Source organism: Sprattus sprattus (assembly GCF_963457725.1).
Source record: "Sprattus sprattus genome assembly, chromosome: 16".
Lineage (NCBI taxonomy): Eukaryota > Metazoa > Chordata > Actinopteri > Clupeiformes > Clupeidae > Sprattus > Sprattus sprattus.
The window spans coordinates 22,250,944-22,272,292 of NC_137914.1; the positions used below are offsets into that span (position 1 = coordinate 22,250,944).

The 21,349-nt window shown below is 48.6% G+C and overlaps 1 protein-coding gene across 1 annotated transcript; it reads left to right on the plus strand.

Annotated features, from left to right (window-relative positions):
• LOC308377787 (delta-type opioid receptor) lies at nucleotides 1–4,911 on the plus strand (the record flags this gene model as incomplete). The annotated part of the gene is made up of 3 exons (XM_080854524.1): nucleotides 1–185; nucleotides 946–1,301; nucleotides 4,349–4,911. The coding sequence occupies 3 exons, from the start codon at nucleotides 1–3 to the stop codon at nucleotides 4,909–4,911; spliced, it is 1,104 nt and encodes a 367-aa protein (XP_080710650.1).
• Nucleotides 4,912–21,349: the final 16,438 nt, after the last annotated feature.

Below are 21,349 nucleotides of genomic sequence, written 5' to 3' on the forward strand. Positions count from 1 at the left end.
ATGGAGTTCATCGAAGAAGACGTAAGTTTATACAACGAATCATTTCTTCAAACCAACTTAACTGACTTCGACGATGCGGATGGAGTTCTTCCTACCGGTGTGAAGATCACCATAGCTGTGGTGTACCTGGTAGTTTGTTGTGTTGGTCTCATCGGCAATAGTCTGGTGATGTTCGTAATAATCAGGTAAGAGACTTTCACTGGCAAAGCTAACGCATGTACACTACATTCAGAGAGAGCTCATACTACCACTTGAGGCATAGTCACACACAACTACACAGTATTTGCGTGGCGGCGTCCATATTAACGGAAGGACACTTGTGTATGTACGCTCGGTAGGTTTCTAGTTTGGTAGAGGATATGAGAAAACAGAGGACATGTATGTCATATAAAGCCCAATATGAGGTTCCATATATATATGCAGTATATGACAGGGACCTTTTTGGTCTTGGTCCCTTTCCCAACGCATTTCCAACCCTGATGATTTGCTAAATCTGCTGACGCCCGTTAGGCTTTTGCCAAGTGCAGGACAGCCTGATGTAAATGAAGGCTTTGTGAGCCCCTCTAGCTTGCTGCCTGACAGGCAGTCATACGGCCCCCCATGTTGGGGAGTTTAAAGGTATAATTACTTGAGAGCTCCATCTTTGTACTTGCATGAAATAATGATGCACTAAAATGATTGCTGTACAATTATGTGTAGGTGGATGTGGTAAGAATAGTTGGATGGTCAGAGTTGTCTGTGTGCGTGTGTGTGTGTGTGTGTGTGTGTGTGTGTGTGTGTGTGGTGAGGGTGAGAGAGAGAGGGTATCAAAGAGAAGAAGTCTAAGAGTTGTATTAGCTAATACAATCCATGAAGTTGTATGCCATTTTCTCCTTTTGACTGATGCTAAATAATTTATTAAAGATTGTCATTCTCCATAAAGCAATGTACCCTTCCCCCCTACAGGTACACGAAAATGAACACTGCCACCTACATATACATCTTCAACCTGGCCTTGGCAGACTTCTTGGTGCTGGCAACGCTTCCCTTCCAGGGCACCGATGTACTGCTGGACTCTTGGCCCTTCGGCGCGAGTCTCTGCAAGATAGTGGTTGGCATTGACTACTACAACATGTTCACCAGCGTCTTCACGCTGACCGTGATGAGCGTGGATCGGTACATCGCCGTGTGCCATCCTGTGCGTTCGCTAGCTGTGCGCACCACCTCCAAGGCCAAAGTGGTGAACGTCGGGGTGTGGGCTCTCGCCTCTGCCTTTGGAGTGCCAGTGATGATGATGGCGCAGCTGGAGGAGGAGCCCAATGGTAGTCTTTCCTCTCCGCCTTCTCTTCTTGTTTTTGTCTTACTATTGCCATTGCTTTACGGTTTCTCTCATGATACATTTGTCGAATCATCCTTAATATTAGCAAAACATCAAGTGTATTTCTCACAACAATTCGTACATAACCACACTTTGGATTACCTGCAAAAGCCTGTGATTGGCCAGAATACAAGTCCTTGTGTCATTGTTTGTAACCAAGACAGTCAAATAAATTAGTCATGTTGTGAATATAAAATTATATCCAGGAAGTGTACTCCTAATTTTCAATTAGCTTGTTACATTATCTCTTTTACTTTCAATAATTTATCATTTTACCAGATTATAGCCAGACCAGATGTCTCTAACTGACTGAATGTTATTTTCTTGCCAGTTGAAGGCTATTCAATCCACTGGGAACAATATAAATTTGATGAGGCTCTGAGTGGTTGTTGGAGAATATTATAACAAGATGCAGAAATCACTTGACAGTAGCACTTAATACAACCTGTAGAGAAGCAAGGGACATCCTTGTGTGCCACATAAATTAGCAATGTTATTCAATCATGATAATTGTAGATTTTTCACCTTCACCAGAGAGGATACAAGCGGATGATGGGGACCAGTTATCAGTTTGTGTCAACCTTTACATTTCAGTGCCATGGTATTTCTGTAATGTTTGATTAGGATTGATTCAATTTTTCAAAGGCAAAACATTTGTGTAAAACCTCATAGGCCACCCAGCCAGAGTGGATGTACTAGGCTAGCATGAGGGGAAATCCAGTAACAGTGTGTGTCACTGTATAAGACAACAATGTACTCAGGTGAAAGGGGACATACAGTATCTATGACCTTCATGATTGGATAACATGTCTTGGTTCTCAAAGAGTGTATGTGGCGTGCAGGATTGTCCCATTATTTATTGTTTCACAGGTTGTATAGATCGCTGCTGTTGCTGCTGTCCACCAGTAACCAGTGATCTCCTGTATCCTGTTATTTTATGACCTAAATTTCCCTCTGGATTAATAAAGTATCCATCTATCTATCTATCTATTTATCTATCTATCTATCTATCTATCTATCTATCTATCTATTTATCTATCTATTTATCTATCTATCTATCTATCTATCTATCTATCTATCTATCTATCTTTCGTTCTATCATCACATGGTGGCCTTTTGAATTGAAATGGTTGCCTATGACATGAGCATCATTTTATTTGCTAGAAAATAATATACATTGCAATAATCTGGTATGGAGACAAATTACTATGAGTGAAAGAAACATAGTAGGTAGCAAATGTGGAAGTAAGAACTACACTTCCAGGATATAATTTTATATTGAGAACATGACTAAGTATTTTCGCTTTCTTCGTTACAAATCATGACAGAAGGACTTGCATATTCACATTGACATAATGATTTACTTTTAAGACATAAAGTAAGCCTTTTGAGAGAGTTACAGGCTTTTGCCCGGTAATCCAATATGTGGTGCTGTTTGTATGAATGTTTTTGAAAAATGCACATACTGTTTAGGATGTTTTGAGAGATGAACCGAAGCAAGTGAGAAAAAATTAATTAATTGATTAATAGTAAAACATTTTGTTGTATTATGTACAGTATGGATGTACTCAGTGGCGGTGCGTCAATACAGGGCGCTGGGGCGACGCCAATCCTAAAATTTTGAGATGAAAAAAAGAAAATGACATGTTAAAAAACATTATAAATCAAATTATTAAAATAAGAAATGTACTGTTTTAACGCGTTAAATGTGTGCGGGAGACCGTAAGCCCCTGCCAACAACCACTTAAATGTGACCAAATATAATATATTGCCATTCTTTATCACTGAGAGAAGCCACGCCGGCCAAGTTGAAGTCTATGAGAGCAAGAACAAGTCCGAGCGGACAACAAGATGCGTCAACTCAACTCTGCCACCTTGTGGACACAGGAGGGAATTACAATTGAAAGAATGCGTTTCAGACAGGCGTTTCAGACCGACCGACCGACCGACCGACAGACCGACCGACCGACCGACCGACAGACCGACAGACCGATCGACCGACATACCCTCTTATAGAGATGCCGGACGCATCTAAAAATGGGCAGAAACATTTGAGCAAGGACAGCTTCTCATTGGCGGATGACAGTTCGTTCTTTGGGCGCATCTCAATGCGCCCAAGCCAATGACAGGGTTTTTTATATAATTGCGCCGGGAATGAACTTCAGTGAGTAATGCATTTTCAAGTTACAGTAAAGTTACAGTTGATAGTTGTTATTGGATAGTGTTGAGCACTGTGTGTTCTTGAAATAAAGCTTTGTTTTTTTGAATATTGTACGAAAGACTCCGTTAGTAATGGCGCAACGTGTGTAGCTCCCTCAGTTAAGATTAACAGTTATATATCCATACATACATTGGTAGCCAATTCAGTGGCAGTAATAGTTTAGTTGTTAAACATACTGAGTGCCTAGTTTTCCAATCATCATTGTTTCAATACGTATGTGAGGCATTGTGTGCGTACCTGATAAAAGTAAGTGTGTTTCATGAAGTTATAGTGGGCTTTACATTGCTATTAGCAGCGATTTGCGGTTATCTTATATTGACTTATGTAATAAGGGTGAGTTCATACTGTTGATACTGTAAATATAATACGAATGAGATTTATGTTGCTTAGTGTAATGTCCACTATGATATGTGTCTTAATAATATTGGTTATGTGTAATTGTTATAGTGTAACAATCATTCATGTTGATGTAATCCAGTGCAGTGCTATTTGGTCTCTATTCCCATTGCAGACCACACCCATATGTACCATCTCATGCAGTGTCATGTAGTGAAAGCAGAGATATACAGTCCTTTAACCTCAGTAACAAATATTCTACTCAAAACCTGTTTTCTTCTCATTGTGGAGTGCTATTTAAACCCACCTGCGCCCTCCCTCAAAAAAATGTCACCAGCCGCCACTGGATGTACTGTATGTGTTGTATCAAAGGAGATTACAGTGATTAGAGATTACAAAAGTGATTACAGTGTTGTTCCACCTCTATCTTTCAGGCATCGAGTGTATGTTGGTCCTCCCCAAACCTCGCCAGCACTGGGGGTCCGTTTTTGGCACGTGTGTGTTCCTCTTCTCGTTCATCGTGCCAGTGGCCATCATAAGCGTTTGCTACGGGTTGATGGTGCGGCGTCTGCACAGTGTGCGGCTTCTCTCCGGCTCCAGGGAGAAGGACCGCTACCTACGCAGGATCACTCGCATGGTCCTGACTGTGGTCCTGGCCTTCGTGCTGTGCTGGGCGCCGGTGCAGGTGTTGGCCCTGGTCCAAGCGCTAGGCGGCGTGGACCTGGGTGGCAGCAAGGCCAGCATTGTGGCCATGCATTTCTGCATCGCGCTAGGCTACGCTAACAGCAGTCTCAACCCACTGCTGTACGCTTTCCTGGATGAAAACTTCAAGCGGTGCTTCCGCGTCTTCTGCCCACAGAGGAACTTGGGGAACAGCACAGACATGCCGGGGAGGAAGTCATCAAGACGGAGCAAAGGACTTGGTGTGGAGGAGCATGAAAATGGCGTCGCAAACGGAGAGATGGAAATGGCTGAAGGACATGATAGACAGCAGTGAGGGTAAATCCAGCCAGGGGAACATCACTGGATCAGAGGGTCCTCAACAGACCTTGACAGAGCAGGGACTCTTTTTGTCTTGGTGGTGCCAGGGCTTCATCTGGTGACTTCATCTCATTTCCGTCGGTCAATTGCAGGCAGGAAGGGCTTTCAAGTGCTCGCCGCCAGCAGGGAAGTCACTCCCGGTCTCTTCAGATGGGACAGAAGGGCTTCAGGCTGTTCCTTCATCACACTATGAAGGGAACACCTTAGTGTCCTCAGCACTGCATGGGGAATGTATTACAGACGTGACAATCATTGTAATCTGTCTCGGCTTTTGTTTTCAAATCAGCACACTGGTCCTGCAGTACATCTATGTGCTTGGACCATATGAATCAGCTTAGCCTTGGGTGAAGTGTGTGATTAAAAACCAACCAACTTACCAACACACACACACACACACACACACACACACACACTCACGCACACACACACACACACACACACACACACTCACACACACACACACACACACACACACACACACACACACACACATACACACGCACACACACACACACACTTTTGGCACCTCTAAAACATTTTCCTGATTTGTAACTGGTGCATTGGGACAAATATCTTTGTAAAACAAAGGCTTGGAAGAGCTTGACCAAATGTGCCACCCCTGTAGCATCAAACTCTGTCAGGTAAGTCATTCCCATCCTACCTTTTCAAACGGTGGTGTTTGCTTCCACACTCACTCTCAACCCAGCACCTCCCCTCACGCCTCCCGTTTTCCTTGGTTAGGAATGGAATGGGGGTGTATGCATGGATCCTGCTTCACTCCTGCCTGTGCAGTCAACTCCTGCATGATCCCTGCGAAGCACACACAAATGTGCTAGTATGGAAAGCCAGTATCCTCTGTAGACCTAAGTGAATGGGCCAGTGTGGAGAGCAGCCAGTATCCACTCTAGACCTAAGTGAATGTGAGTTATGTTTTGTTGTTATGGACTTGTGCTTTGAGCCATAGGTCAGTCGGCTGTAAAAAGAGCCCAGAGATGAGACTAGGAGGAGATGGGAGAGAATGACATGAGAGACAGGATGAAGTGGCAGATGAGAGTGTGGAGCACAGGTGTGGTCATGATGAACTTTATATGTACTGTATGTATGTATATATGCATGTATGTATGTATTTTTTTGATATATTGATTGTTTCATTGTTTGTGTAATATTGAATGTATATTCATCATCTATATATTTTAACATATCCTCTGAATTTGTGTATATACAAAGTTGTACTTCATTTTGAATGACTAAAATGAACAGCAGGTTTTCTGCCAAAAAGACTGGCGGTAAATGCATATGAATATTGTCCCTGAGGATGTATACAGAGGTCCCTGTGCTGCTGTTTGTTGTTTTGCTGGTGTTTTTAGCTGGTAGAAAGCAAAGAAAGCATTAATGTTCAGCATTCATGATTTGCTGAGCTTGTGGACGGTGTTCCTTTCAAATGCATATGAATCTTCATGCCGTGGTGTCACCAGATGAAGCCCTGGCACCATCTAATTTCCCTCGGTCAATAGCAGGCATGAAGGGCTCTCGAGTGCTCGCCACCAGCTTTGATCTGGCGTTAGTGCTTAGTGATCTTACTGATTGGAGTCCCTGTTCATCACCTGCGCTCAGCTCCACTCCGTCCGGAGCAAGATGGGGCCCTGGCTCCGAATTCAAAAGGGATGCCTTAACACCTCCTGTTGTGTTTTTGTTTCTACCATCAGGTAAAATAGATGTAAAAAAAAAAAAAAAGTCATAAATTACATCTAATGAACATGGCCAGTGGGCAAACAGTTTCCTTTTTCACCATGCATATGTATGTTTATTGTAATAGTAAACATGTAAAGAGGAGAGAAAACATCCTGCCAGCTGTAATGTATCAAGAAGTCTATTTTGTGCTTTTGTCACATGACACGCTCTTGCTGGATAAATGAGGTCTGTTCTAAATTAAGCCCTTTTTAGGAACGACTGAAATATTCATCTGTGCTGTTTTCTGACAGAAAACTAAAAAGACAAAATGGGGAAGGCAAAAGAGGACACCTTGTCATCGTGTCACGGCTGAAAAAGATGAAGGGGTAGTGTGGATCAATAACTGGCCTTAAAGAAGTATTCCGGATCAATTGCTATTCGCTAACGATATGCTAGCGGCTAAAACTAACGAAATCTCTTGAAATGTGCTGACTTTGACATTATGACAAACTAGTTACTCAACAACTGTCCTTACACATTCAAACATCAAGCAAGTGCAACACAAGACAAAGCAAGACGGCAAATAAGCTACCTACTAGTTCGGCAGACAGTAGAAAGCCGGGCGGCGTCAGGCAATCTTACATTTAGCAGTTATAAGCCTATGGACCCTGGTATGGCAATGGCAAGGAGGCGATTCTCCATATTAAAAGTCATTGTAGCGCCCCAATTTTTTTCAAGCTCTAATTTTAAGGTAAACTGCTTATCCTTACCCTAATCCTGAAGCATAATTGTTGCATACTGTTACCTTAACATGTCCTATTTCACCCCAAACTGAACAGATAACTTTACTTTATTTTGCCTCAGCTCAGTAATCATGATGTCCCAGTGCTATGGCTTTGTAATATATAGACTCCCTAGAAAAATATCTACTCATCAAGATGGGCTGGGCAGGCATTCACAATGTTATCACATAAAACAATGATGTTGCAAAAGTGAGAAAGTCGTTTTCACCATTTTTTTCAGGAAGGTAGGCAAATCCTAGAGATGAATGACAATGAATATGTTTGCACGTGGGTCTTTTGGCTCCTCAGTGCCTGATTTAAGCCCTGGGGGGAGGCTGCTGCAGTTGTGGTATAGGCCTACTGCATCCTCACCCAACACTGTTGACACTTAAGATGATTACTGAGGGGTCTTTGATCTCACCTTGATTAACGACCAGAGGGTGGTGTTTCAGACCTCTCATTAGCTGAGAGCCAGAGGAGGTGAAAAGAGCTGAATTGGGAGGATTGTTAATGCTGAATGGGTAATTCTCCTCTGCACTGCTGCTCCCTGGAGACGCCAGTGTCGAGACACTGACCAGTATCGAGGTGGAGAGGTAATCATTTAGCATTATGTCAGCTTTACAACGTGCCAGGACCTGACCCAAGGGCGGGGGTTCTGTTTACAACTTCAGCTGAAGTCAAATTAAAGAGTGGCTCACTGTCATATCTGACTCTGTGGTGACACTACTCTGAGTAGCACGGAATAAAGACGACGTTATGACTTGAAGCCTGCTACTGCAGAGGTCACCAAGTAATGGTTGTGATGGAAGCGTGTTTTCTTCGTATAGAGCTATATTTCAAACATTGCTGTAACTGGAAAGGCTTTAACATTTGACCTCAATGTCTTTAATAAATAAACATAAATGATGACATTCAAGAGATAAGACCTGTTGGATTGTCCTATCCATTGAACACCCGGCATTATGTCTGGACCATGTCCTTCTAATTAAACACGCTATATGACAACAAGCCATGGTGCACATTATTCAACAACAATATCCATCATTCGAATTATAACGCAGTGTTGTCAATGAGTTCCTTGAGTCAGATGAGTTTGAAACTGAATCACTTTACTTCTCCAGTGCTACATTACACTCATCCACGTCTTCCCACTTCTTCTTCTCTCCCAACTCTGCATACAACAAAGACGCATGGGAAATGTAGTTACTAGATATAGTTGATACTATATCAATGAATAATATTCTGAAATGGGCTTGTTCTCATTTCTTAAAGCAGCTTAAGTGTCTGTTAGTTCTGCTTTGGAGGATAGAGGAGCACTTAATAATACTATATTAGCCAACCACAGCTGTGAAAATGTAGAAACGAATGTTGGTTGCACTTGCATTAATCTATTTTGGTGCCAAAATAGACCAAAAACATGATGACCTGATGGTGATATTACCTACTACATACTGTGAAAAACAAACCTATCACACCATAACAGTCTCTATTTTCTAAGACAAGCTGTGTATGCTCTCCTCTGCTGATCTGGTCAAAATGGCAGCTTTATGTGACCATACTTCTGGTGTGACAGTTTGAAAGCTTTGTTTGCATGTTTGAATGGTGCATTTTTTATTTTCATAAGGTTTTGCAAAAGTATTACCTTAAGTTTGATTGATGATTTTACCCATCTGGTTTGAATAAAAACATGTTTGGTTTGACAACATTTTCAAATGTTTTGTTTGACAACAATTTAAACATTTTCCTGCCTGAACCAGTGTTGCTTTAGGGTGGCTCAAAACATGTCTCTTCCCTCTTTACTTGCAAAGGAGTCCACCTGCTGCATAGCGTTCATGACCCCATGACCCACACTGGAGGAGTTTGAGATCGAAAAGATCATGTTTTACTGTAAACTACCCTAGATCTGTCAGGATCCTGCTCGGTCCATTTTGTGTTTGCCTGTTTTGTCTCGTGTTTCTTGTGTGTGTTCTCCATGTGTTTCCCTGCGTTTGTTTTTACATGTGCTCTTTGTGTTTTTGTTATGCCATGTGTTTTCTGTTTTGTCCTAAGACTCCGCCCCCACCTGCCCTCTGTCACTTCCTGGATTCCCTGTCACCAATAACCACACCTGTCCGTTAATCAGTCCACTCATTGTCTTAATTAGTTTCTCCTGTCCCCTGTTTGTTTCCCACCAATTGAATGTCTCCCTTCTAGTATTTAAGTTCAGTCTCCCCAGTGTTCCATGTCTGATCGTCACCTAAGGTCTGTGTGAAGGACTCTGTCTGTCTGACCTGGTTTCTAGAGTTTAACTCTTCTGCTTTCTCTGAGTTTCTGCCAGTGTGAGATAAGTTGTTGTTTTTGTGTTTTTCTCTTTTGCTCTGCCTGCTTTGTATTTTGGATCTTTTGAGTGTTACCTTTTGACTTTGACTTTTGCATATTTTATGTTTGGACTTTTTGAACCTTTTTGATTAACATTCGTGGACAAATAAATACAAGTTTTTTTGCCCGCAATTCTTGGTCTGCTATTGGGTCTCTTTTTCCCTACGGAACCTAACAGGACGATCAGACCAAGATGGACCCAGCGGACCCGAAGCTGATGGAGAACAGACAAACACAGTTTGACCCGTATTGCACATCGTTTGATTTTAAAGCTAATGAGGCCATACATCTGCTCCCGTGGGAGATCTTTTGGGACGGTGAGTCAGCGAGTGGAGAGGACTGGGTTACTGATGACGAGTTCTCAGAGGGTGAGTGGTCTGAGAGTGGCGTCATTGAGCCCGAACCCGGACCCAGCCGAGACTCTCTGTTTGAGGGTAGTCGGTTGGCTATCCGGCCAACCCCGTTCAGAACACCACCTCTGGTCTCGCCACAACCAGTTCCTGAACCCGGACCCTGCCGAGACGCTCTGTTTGCGGGTAGTCGGTTGGCCATCCGTCCAACCCCATTCAGAACGCCACCTCTGTTCTCGTCCCCTCCGCTTCCAGCACCCCCTTATGATATTGAGGAGGATGTCAGCGAGTGGATCGATGGGGGCTTTATATTGGGGGACCGCTTTTTTGAGAAGCCAGCTGGTGCTGATGACTGGGAGGCCTATGACTCTGAGGTTGACTCGGATGAGGAGGAAGAGATGGACACCGCTCCCACCCCTGCTCAGATGACCGCCGTCGCCTCCGTTGCTCCCGCACCTAAGACTCCATCTCCAGCACCTCCTGCACCTCTCACACCAGTGCCAGTGCCAGCACCCTGCCGGATCCCCGTTCCAACACTCCACTGTGAGCCCGGTGGGTGGATCGGTGGGGGTTATTTCATGCGTGATCAGCACTTCATCTACACCGATGAGCTGGAAATGGCGGACACGACTCCTGCTCCAGCTCCCCAGTTAACCCCTGCTCCTCGTCCAGCGTCCGCTCCCCAGCTGACTCCTGCACCTCTTCAAGCTCCAGCTCCCCGGCTGAACCCTGCACCTCTTCGAGCTCCAGCTTCCCGGCTGACCCCTGCACCTCTTCGAGCTCCAGCTCCCCGGCTGACCCCTGCACCTCTTCGAGCTCCAGCTTCCCGGCTGACCCCTGCACCTCTTCGAGCTCCAGCTCCCCGGCTGAACCCTGCACCTCTTCGAGCTCCAGCTTCCCGGCTGACCCCTGCACCTCTTCGAGCTCCAGCTTCCCGGCTGAACCCTGCACCTCTTCGAGCTCCAGCTCCCCGGCTGACCCCTGCACCTCTTCGGGCCCCAGATGCCCGACTGACTCCTGCGCCTCGTCGGGCTTCAGCCCCTGAGCCATTCCGCTCTCCTACAGCTCCTGCTGCTGCTGCCCCCGCAGCTGCTACCCCTGCTGCTGCGCCTCCTGCAGCTGCTCCTCCTGCATCCACTGCAGCCACTCCTGCCACTTCTCCCGCAACCCCTCCTGCTGCTGCCCCTGTCCGCAGTGCCTCGACTGCCCCTGTCCGCAGTGCCTCGACTGCCCCTGTCCGCAGTGCCTCGACTGCCCCTGTCCGCAGTGCCTCGACTGCCCCTGTCCGCAGTGCCCCGACTGCCCCTGTCCGCAGTGCCCCGACTGCCCCTGTCCGCAGTGCCCCGACTGCCCCTGTCCGCAGTGCCCCGACTGCCCCTGTCCGCAGTGCCCCGACTGCCCCTGTCCGCAGTGCCCCGACTGCCCCTGTCCGCAGTGCCCCGACTGCCCCTGTCCGCAGTGCCCCGACTGCCCCTGTCCGCAGTGCCCCGACTGCCCCTGTCCGCAGTGCCCCGACTGCCCCTGTCCGCAGTGCCCCGACTGCCCCTGTCCGCAGTGCCCCGACTGCCCCTGTCCGCAGTGCCCCGACTGCCCCTGTCCGCAGTGCCCCGGCTGCCCCTGTCCGCAGTGCCCCGGCTGCCCCTGTCCGCAGTGCCCCGGCTGCCCCTGTCCGCAGTGCCCCGGCTGCCCCTGTCCGCAGTGCCCCGGCTGCCCCTGTCCGCAGTGCCCCGGCTGCCCCTGTCCGCAGTGCCCCGGCTGCCCCCGTCCGCAGCGCCCCGGCTGCCCCCGTCCGCAGCGCCCCGGCTGCCCCCGTCCGCAGCGCCCCGGCTGCCCCCGTCCGCAGCGCCCCGGCTGCCCCCGTCCGCAGCGCCCCGGCTGCCCCCGTCCGCAGCGCCCCGGCTGCCCCCGTCCGCAGCGTCCCGGCTGCCCCCGTCCGCAGCGCCCCGGCTGCCCCCGTCTCCAGCGCCCCGGCTGCCCCCGTCTCCAGCGCCCCGGCTGCCCCCGTCTCCAGCGCCCCGGCTGCCCCCGTCTCCAGCGCCCCGGCTGCCCCCGTCTCCAGCGCCCCGGCTGCCCCCGTCTCCAGCGCCCCGACTGCCCCCGTCTCCAGCGCCCCGACTGCCCCCGTCTCCAGCGCCCCGACTGCCCCTGTCTCCAGTGCCCATGTCTCCTGTGCCCCTGTCTCCTGTGCCCCTGTCTCGAGTGCCCTGACTGCCCCTGTCTCGAGTGCCCTGACTGCCCCTGTCTCGAGTGCCCTGACTGCCCCTGTCTCGAGTGCCCATGTCTCCTGTGCCCCTGTCTCGAGTGCCCATGTCTCCTGTGCCCCTGTCCCAGGTTCTCTTGTCCTTGTCCCAGGTGTCCCTATCCCAGGCACCTGTGTCCCTGTCCCAGGTTCTCCTGCCCCTGTCCCGAGCGCTCCTGTCCCGAGCACCCCAGGCGCCCCTGTCCCAGGTGTTCCTATCCTGGTCGAGGAGGCGTGTTGTGACCTCCTCGCCCCCAACAAGGCTCCCAGTCGCCTGCCTCATTCGGGGCGTCCACCTGGCCAACTGCCAAAAACTCTGCCCCTGTCTGACCACTCATCCGGCCGGCCACCAGATACTCTGCCCCTGTTTGGGTCCCCATCCGGGTGGCCACCAGATACTCTGCCCCTGTTCGGGCCCTCATCCGGCCGGCCACCAGACACTCTGCCCCTGTTTGGCCGCTCGTCCGGTCGGCCGCCAGACACTCTGCCCATGATTGTCCACCCACCCAGTCATCCACCAGGCTCTTCGGTCGTCCACCCGGCTAGCTTCCTGACCCGTGGTCTGTGTCCAGCTTTCTGCCCACCTGCCTTGCCCTTGACCCCCTCCACCCACCCTACGCGGACTCTTTCAGGTTTTGCAAAGGCCGTCTGGAATCCGGCCCTTAGGGAGGGGGTACTGTCAGGATCCTGCTCGGTCCATTTTGTGTTTGCCTGTTTTGTCTCGTGTTTCTTGTGTGTGTTCTCCATGTGTTTCCCTGCGTTTGTTTTTACATGTGCTCTTTGTGTTTTTGTTATGCCATGTGTTTTCTGTTTTGTCCTAAGACTCCGCCCCCACCTGCCCTCTGTCACTTCCTGGATTCCCTGTCACCAATAACCACACCTGTCCGTTAATCAGTCCACTCATTGTCTTAATTAGTTTCTCCTGTCCCCTGTTTGTTTCCCACCAATTGAATGTCTCCCTTCTAGTATTTAAGTTCAGTCTCCCCAGTGTTCCATGTCTGATCGTCACCTAAGGTCTGTGTGAAGGACTCTGTCTGTCTGACCTGGTTTCTAGAGTTTAACTCTTCTGCTTTCTCTGAGTTTCTGCCAGTGTGAGAAGTTGTTGTTTTTGTGTTTTTCTCTTTTGCTCTGCCTGCTTTGTATTTTGGATCTTTTGAGTGTTACCTTTTGACTTTGACTTTGACTTTTGCATATTTTATGTTTGGACTTTTTGAACCTTTTTGATTAACATTCGTGGACAAATAAATACAAGTTTTTTGCCCGCAATTCTTGGTCTGCTATTGGGTCTCTTTTTCCCTACGGAACCTAACAAGATCAGATAGGCCCATACTAAAACAAGGGAACTGCAGTTTTCATAGTGTTATAAACATGCGTTGCTAGAATGGAAGTGGCCTTAATTAACTTAATTTTTCACATTAAATTATGACGATTCATTTCAAATAGATTGCTGCATTTCTTTTATCATATAACCTTATAAGATATACATTTAGTTGGAATGTAAAAACGGCTCCCTCCCCCAGATGCATCAGCTGAGGCACCTTGCTGTTGGGCCTCTCACAGGACCTGGGGTGATAACAAGGTCAGACCAATCAGATCATCCCTAGGTTCTGTGGGGGTCATAGCAGGGCTGAGCTCTGGACGCATATGCATGCTATGCATATGCTTAGTCAGCTCAGCCACAAGCTGTGGTGGCGGATGTTGTGGGCGTTGCACCGGCCACGGTGATCTCTGTGTCACCGCGCTGACCATGTCATGGTATGACACTGGCGGAGGTGGTGGGAATGTGTCTGGTTGGTCCACCAGTGGAGTATGGTGAGATGCAGGCCACGGCACACCTCGCAGGTCATCCCCTTGCTGAATGAAAGGCTGCCTGGTTGTCAGCGCCGTGGATGAGAAATCCGGGTAAGGGAGCCTTGAATAGGATACCCCACTGTCTGCGACGTGGGGTCGTCCTCTTGATGGTGCAGCGAAGCTTGTGGGTGGAGCTGGTTGCGCGTCTGATGCATGCGGTGAAAGGGCTTGGACGATCTGCAGTACATCCATCCGTAGCTGCTGGTTATCCGCCCTCATCTCCTTGAGGGCTGACAGGAATGCCTCTGGGAGTGGGCTTGACCGTGTTTGTCCAGCAGGTGGAGCTAGAGTGTCCAGATGGCCTTGACTGCCTGCTCCACCGTCGGCTTGGTCTGGTGGTGTGTGTGGCAAGCGACGTTTGGGAAGGTCCACCAAGTATTGGTCCAAGTAGCGAGGCTGGTGTCCCTCACGGCGAGGACGGGTGTTCCCTTTGGGCGATGACATCTTGACTGTAGTAATTGTAAACTCCGGTGGAAGAAGGACCATATAAAATAGGGGATGTTGAATGGAAAAGATCCCCAAAAGAACTGTATGCTGATTGAATAATGAGTGACAATCGCCACAGGTTGTCCGGCAAGAACAATACAGATGTCAATGTCCAATGATGTTTATTGCCACACAAAGTGAAGACTTGATGGAACAGGATGATATTGAATGAATGCTGGAATTATCTGTGTAAAGGACTGTCTGAACCTCCAGTCAAGAGTGGGGACAGCAGGGGGTTCCGCTTGTTCGCACTAAAGGTGCGGGCCCTTGTGGGTATGTTGGACCAGCTGGGGAGAGAAGGGCGAACAGAACTGTAGTGTGGTTCACATGTATCGCGGCTCCTGTCCAAGCTTCCCCATGACATGTGCACCCAGTTCAAGCGCTACGTTGACCACATCCGGACACCAATCCCCACACTGCTGGACTTCGTTGAGTGGCTGGAGAAGGAGGTCCGTGTTCAGCAGGATGAGGTGCCATTCACTCACTCCAGAGCACCGCTGGAGGACCGGCCAGATCGCCAGAGTGGCGCCAGGGCGAAGCAAAGCCAGGCGACACGATCAACCACTGTCCTGATCGGACGTGACCCCCCTGCAAAGGCAAGCTATCCAACACAAGCCCCAACGCGTAACACAGAACAGCCGAAGAAGTACTGCTCGTTCTGTGACGATATCCAACACTTCTTCAATCAGTGTGCAGCCTTCAAGCAGCTGAACAAGGAGCAGAAGGTGAGCTGGATAAAGGATGGGAAACGGTGCTGGAGGTGTGGAAGGGATCACCAGGCAGCGCAGTGTTATCTGAAGGCCAGATGCCCAAAATGCAACGGGACCCACCTAGACGTGCTGCACGACGTGAACGCCAGACCGGAGAAGCAAGCCCCCACCAGTCATCAGCCGGCAACGTACTATCTTGATCCTACCAGGAGAGGGAGCTGCGTGCTGCTGAAGATGGTGAAGGTGTGCCTGTACAACGGCGACACCAAGATGGAAACGTACGCCATCTTGGATGACGGGTCTGAGCGCACAATCCTGCTTCACAGCGCTGCTCAGAAGCTGGGCCTTCGGGGACAGAGAGAGGATCTGGCACTCAGGACTATCCGGCAGGATATCAGGGGCCGTATTCACAAAGCCTTTTATCTTACCACTAGGAGTGCTCCTAACTCACGCTAAAACCTTTTACGTAGGAGTAATTTCTTAAAAGTGATTCACAACGGCTCTGAGACCTACTCATACTAAGGATAATACCAACTCCTAAGCTTAAGATAAAAACTCTGTTTCTATGGATGACGTCGATTCTCATGCACGAGTTTAGAAGGGGTGAGGAAGGTGATTGGTTGTTGACAGGCTCTCTCATTAAAAACTCATTCGTGACGTCCCTCTAACAATCCCACTATATCAACTGAAAATAAGAGAATAACCTAGGCTTCAAATTAAGTCATATTAAATAGTTATGGACAGTGCAGTTAGCAGAATGCACACGCATGATGACAAGTTTGTGCATCCAACGGGAATGACACTTTGCACGATAAGATAATTAGAAAGCGATCAATATATAATATGGCAATTGCATGTAATCAAGGCAGTAATAATTAAAGCACCCAGCAAACTGTTATAACTGTATATTTCCAGCCCTTGACCACTTCAAATATCAGCACATACGGCCCTTCAAGCCCTCCAATCTTAATTGATCAAAGCGAAACGAACGTGAACCGTAGCCTAGGCGAAAGCCTACTGGTCCCAGGACCAATAGCCACTGTCACCCCAGCGTCATCCAGCTGGTAAGTTCTCAAAAACCTGCGACCGCTCTCCGTTGAAATGCACGAGTCATCGGTACATCCAGGCCACGGTGGACGAATTATTTTAATGTGTGTCCCGTCACTGGACATTCCTGCGATCGCCATGGAATTTACTTTGATATTGTGTAATAGGCGATTGTCCAAAAGCAACTGGATAAACTGTTGGATGATGTGGGGTCTACAGTGCGTTGATAGTTTGATGAATTAAACGGCTGACTGATGATTCCCAGTGTCGTCATTTCCGTTTTCCGCGAAACCTAATAGGCTATCTTTATGTTTCCAAACATTTCACTTCGGGACACATCGTTGTTTAAAGGCGTCATTGCATCCCGCGCTAATTCTACGACAATATTAATACCTTCACGGTTTAAGCAATGTCTTTTATCAATTCCAAGTCGGCTGCAGCCATCTTACGATTTTTTGTGAATAGGTCTTAGTGATTTAGGAGTCCTCATGAGGAGTTTTAAGCTGTCCTAGACTTAGGTGCTACTTTTAGGGATAAAATATTTTGTTAATTGCTCTTAGTAAAAAAAATTAGGAGTCCTACATTTAAGACTGACACGCCCATTATTTTTAGGAGTTTCTCCTAAATTCGCCACTTATGAGCTACTTTTAGCCCTAAGATTCTTTGTGAATACGGCCCCAGGTCTGTGCCAGGGAGATCAGTCAACTTCTCTGTTGCATCAGCCAGCCACCCACACAAGCGATTCAAGATAGAGCAGGCTTTCACTGCGTCTGAGCTGGGCCTCTCTACCCACTCGCACCCGGTCAAAGCCCTGCACATATCACCACCTCAGGGGTCTACCCCTTCATTCATTTACTCAGGCCCAACCACTGCTCCTCATTGGCTCTGATTATCCTCACCTAATCACACCAGTGGAGCGAGATCGTCAAACTCACACCTATCAACCGATTTTGTGAACGTAAAAGTTTCATTTTTAGAGTTAGAAATAAAATAGTCTCGAGTTGCACAGGACTCCTGCCTGTTTGAGACTGTTGTGTGGCAAGCGCACAGCTCTGTTTGGTCGTGCGTGCGTGAGTGAGTGAGTGAGACAGAGCGTGCAGACAGACGGTGACAAGACAACGTCAAATAAACAGACTGGGAGCGACTGTCCGACTCAAGCTCGAAAAAAGCTGTGAAAGTTGCCATAATCAGCTGCTCGATACAAAGGTATATATAGCGCATTAAGTTTAAAATGGTAAACTAAACAAAATGGTTAAATCATTGCAGATTTATTATAGATGTCGTGGCTCTTTTGATAATGCCGGTTCATTGATCCTGTGGGTATGCTAGCCTACTCAGTAGCTCAGCCAGATATAACTAGTGAATTCCAGCCTACAACGTTAACCGTTGATGCCGCTCCATGTTAATATATAATTCAATATAATGAATTATACTGAGGATTGGAAGGAGAAAGCGCCGGAGAAAAGTATTAGGACTGCCTTTATCACAAGGTACGTTTCATCGTAAATACACACACCCAACAAGGCCCGCCCATTACAGCTGCCCCATCGTAAGTCTGAGCTACAACTGCAACTAATCTGTCTCTTTTCATTAAATGATTATGCTACAGTATAATAAGCACCTCTCAGCAGATGTCTTCAATATGTTGTTGTGCCATATTTTAAATCTAAATTTGTTAATTTCTCACCGAAAACCCACTAGAGGACACTATTTAAAAGAATATTTTAAAAAAAAATCTTCTGGGGGAGCATGCACCCAGACCCCCCTAGTTCTGTTGGGTTACAGGAAAAAGAATAGGATTTCTCTAGGGGCTTAGCCCCCCCAAAAGTCGGAACCTAGATTCGCCCCTGCCTGCAGCACTGAATACCCGCCTCGGATGGACTCTGCCAAAGTCCTCATTCATCAATCCTCCACCCCTCAGTGTCTCTTCACCAGAGTTCTGACTCCCACCACTGAGCTGCTCCATCATGTGGCTCAGCTCTGGCAGATGGACGTCCTGCCATACCGTAATGAGAAGCAAGTCACACGCCCCAAGTAGGACACAGCCGCCGTCAGCACACTGGAGGAGAAGACAATCAGAGTGGATGTGGATGGCATTAACAGATATGCCACCCCCCTCCTGTGGAAGGAAAAAGTCCCGCATCTTCAAGCCAGCACAGACTCCGTACTGGGCCATCTGCATGGGACAGAGAAAAGGCTGAGTCAGGAGCCTGCCCGCGCAGAGACTTACAGCAAGGAGATAAAGAAGCTACTTGATGCTGGCTACATCAACAAACTTCCCCCTGCTGCAGTGCACAACAGTGATGCAGCATGGTACATCCCACATCACATGGTCCATCACAACGGCAAGGACCGCATAGTTTACAATTGTTCATTCACCCACCAGGGTGGCAATTTGAATGAGCAACTGCTGCCAGGTCCCACCCTGGGTTCATCCCTGCTGGGAGTTCTGCTCCGATTCAGGCAGTACTCCACTGCAGTGAGCTCTGACATCAAGGGGATGTTCCATCAGGTTCGTCTCCTGCCTCAAGACAAACATTTCCTGCGCTTTTTGTGGACTCTGGACATGAAGCGAAGCAGAGCACCGGATGTGTATGAATGGCAGGTGCTGCCATTCGGTACAACATGCAGTTCCTGTTGTGTCACCTTCACCCTCCAGAAACATGCCCTGGATCACAGCAGCCCGGATGAAGACACCCGCTACTCAGTTGAGCACTGTTTTTATGTTGACAATCTGCTGCAGAGCTTTGCATCAGAGTCAGAAGCCAAGCAGCTAGTCAACAAGCTACAGCCTCTTCTCCTCTCCGGCGGGTTTGAGCTACGCCAGTGGGCCACCAATGTGCCAGCCATCATCAGTCACCTGTCATCTGAAGCCAGATCAGAGAGCTGCGAGCTCTGGCTGTCACACGATGGAGCTGACCCACAAGAACGGACACTGGGACTACTGTGGCACTGTGCATCAGACACCTTCACCTACCGGTTCCGTCAATCAAAGCAGACTGAACCCACAATGCGGAGCATCTATCGGGTCCTAGCCCGGCAGTATGACCCACTCGGCCTGCTCATTCCATTCACCACACGAGCCAAGATCCTAGTTCAGTGTCTTTGGAGCAAGAAAAGAGACTGGGATGACCCCCAGCTTCCAGAAGAATTGCTCCAGCGGTGGCACGCTTGGGAGGGTGAACTCCATCAGCTTCCATCACTCTCACTCCCAAGGTGTTACAATCATCCCGGGACTGATGTTTCATCATCCACACAGACCATACACATTTTCTCTGACTCATCAGAGAAGGCTTATGGTTCTGTGGCCTATCTCAGGACAGTGGACCAGGCAGGCAACATCCGAGTAGCCTTCCTGGCAGCTAGATCAAGAATAGCCCCAGTACAGCAGCAGTCCATTCCCAGGCTGGAATTATGCGCTGCACATGTTGGTGCCCAGCTAGCTGCCGTCCTGAAAAAGGAACTCACGCTGGCTATAACCAGCATCATTCATTTGACTGACTTCACCACAGTTCTGCAATGGCTGCAGTCACAGTCCTGCCGTTACAAAATTTTTGTCGGCACCAGAGTAGCTGACATCCAAGAACTGACAGAAGGCAGTCCCTGGCGACATGTCAGATCAGCTGACAACCCTGCTGATGACATAACCAGAGGCCTGACCCTGTTACAACTTCTTGGTGAATCAACTGGATCAACGGCCCATCATTCCTGCTGCAGGACGAGACTACATGGCCAGCAGAACCACACTTGGCAGCCACGGAGGAGTCTCTGGAACTGCGTAAGTCACACTTTTGTGGCCACGTCTCGGTGACACCTGCTTCATCACTTCCAGATCCAGGGGGCTTCAGCAGCTACCAAGAGCTGATGGAGGCCTCTGTCAAAGCACGTCATGGGGCGGCTACGGCCACAGGCCCCACAGCGGATGATTTCCGGCAAGCAGAGCTTGCTCTCATCCGGGAAGTCCAGACAGACTGCTTCCCAGAGGAATATCTGCTTCTTTCAGGTGGGAAACCTGTTGCCGCAACCAGCAGACTGCTCACATTGGCTCCTGAGTTCGACTCAGGGGTCCAACTGATCCGTGTGGGGGGGCGGCTCGGCAAGTGTGAGTCCCTGGAGTCAGACACCTTGCACCCCATAGTGCTGGATCCTCATCATTCCATCACCAAGCTCATTATCCAGGATGGTGACAGCCGGCTCATGCATCCCGGCCCGGAGAGGATGTTTGCTGAGCTACGGCGACGGTTCTGGATATTGAGGGGGAGAGAGGCAGTCAGAAAGTACCAGCATGGCTGTGCTGAGTGCCAGAAATGGCGCAGTAGTCCAGTCATCCCCAGAATGGCTGACCTTCCCCATCCAGTTTGCGGCTTTCCAAGCCCGCCTTCTACTCCACGGGTATGGATTGTTTCGGTCCATACCTCATCAAGATTGGACGGCGAACAGAGAAACGGTGGGGCATCGTGTTCAAGTGTCTGACAACCCACGCAATGCATCTTGATCTGTTAGCAAACATGGATACGGATGCATTCTTGATGGCCCTGCGTCGTTTCATCACACGACGAGGCAAACCACATGAGTTGCTGTCAGATCAAGGCACAAACTTCAGAGGTGGCAACTCAGAGCTACAGCATGCCTTCAAAGCTCTTTCACCAGAGTTACAGGCCCAATTGGCTGGTCAGCAGATCAGTTTCAAATTCAATCCCCCGAATGCGCCACATTTCGGTGGGTCCTGGGAGAGAGAAATCCGGTCCATCAAATCTGCCCTACACACCACCCTGGGAGCCCAGTCTGTTGCGGAGGAAGTTTTGATGACGGTGTGTTAGATTCTGGTTTATTTCTCATGTACAGATCTCTAGTGTAGGTACCTCAATCACTTTCAGGCCCTCCTGAGGGACCATGTAGG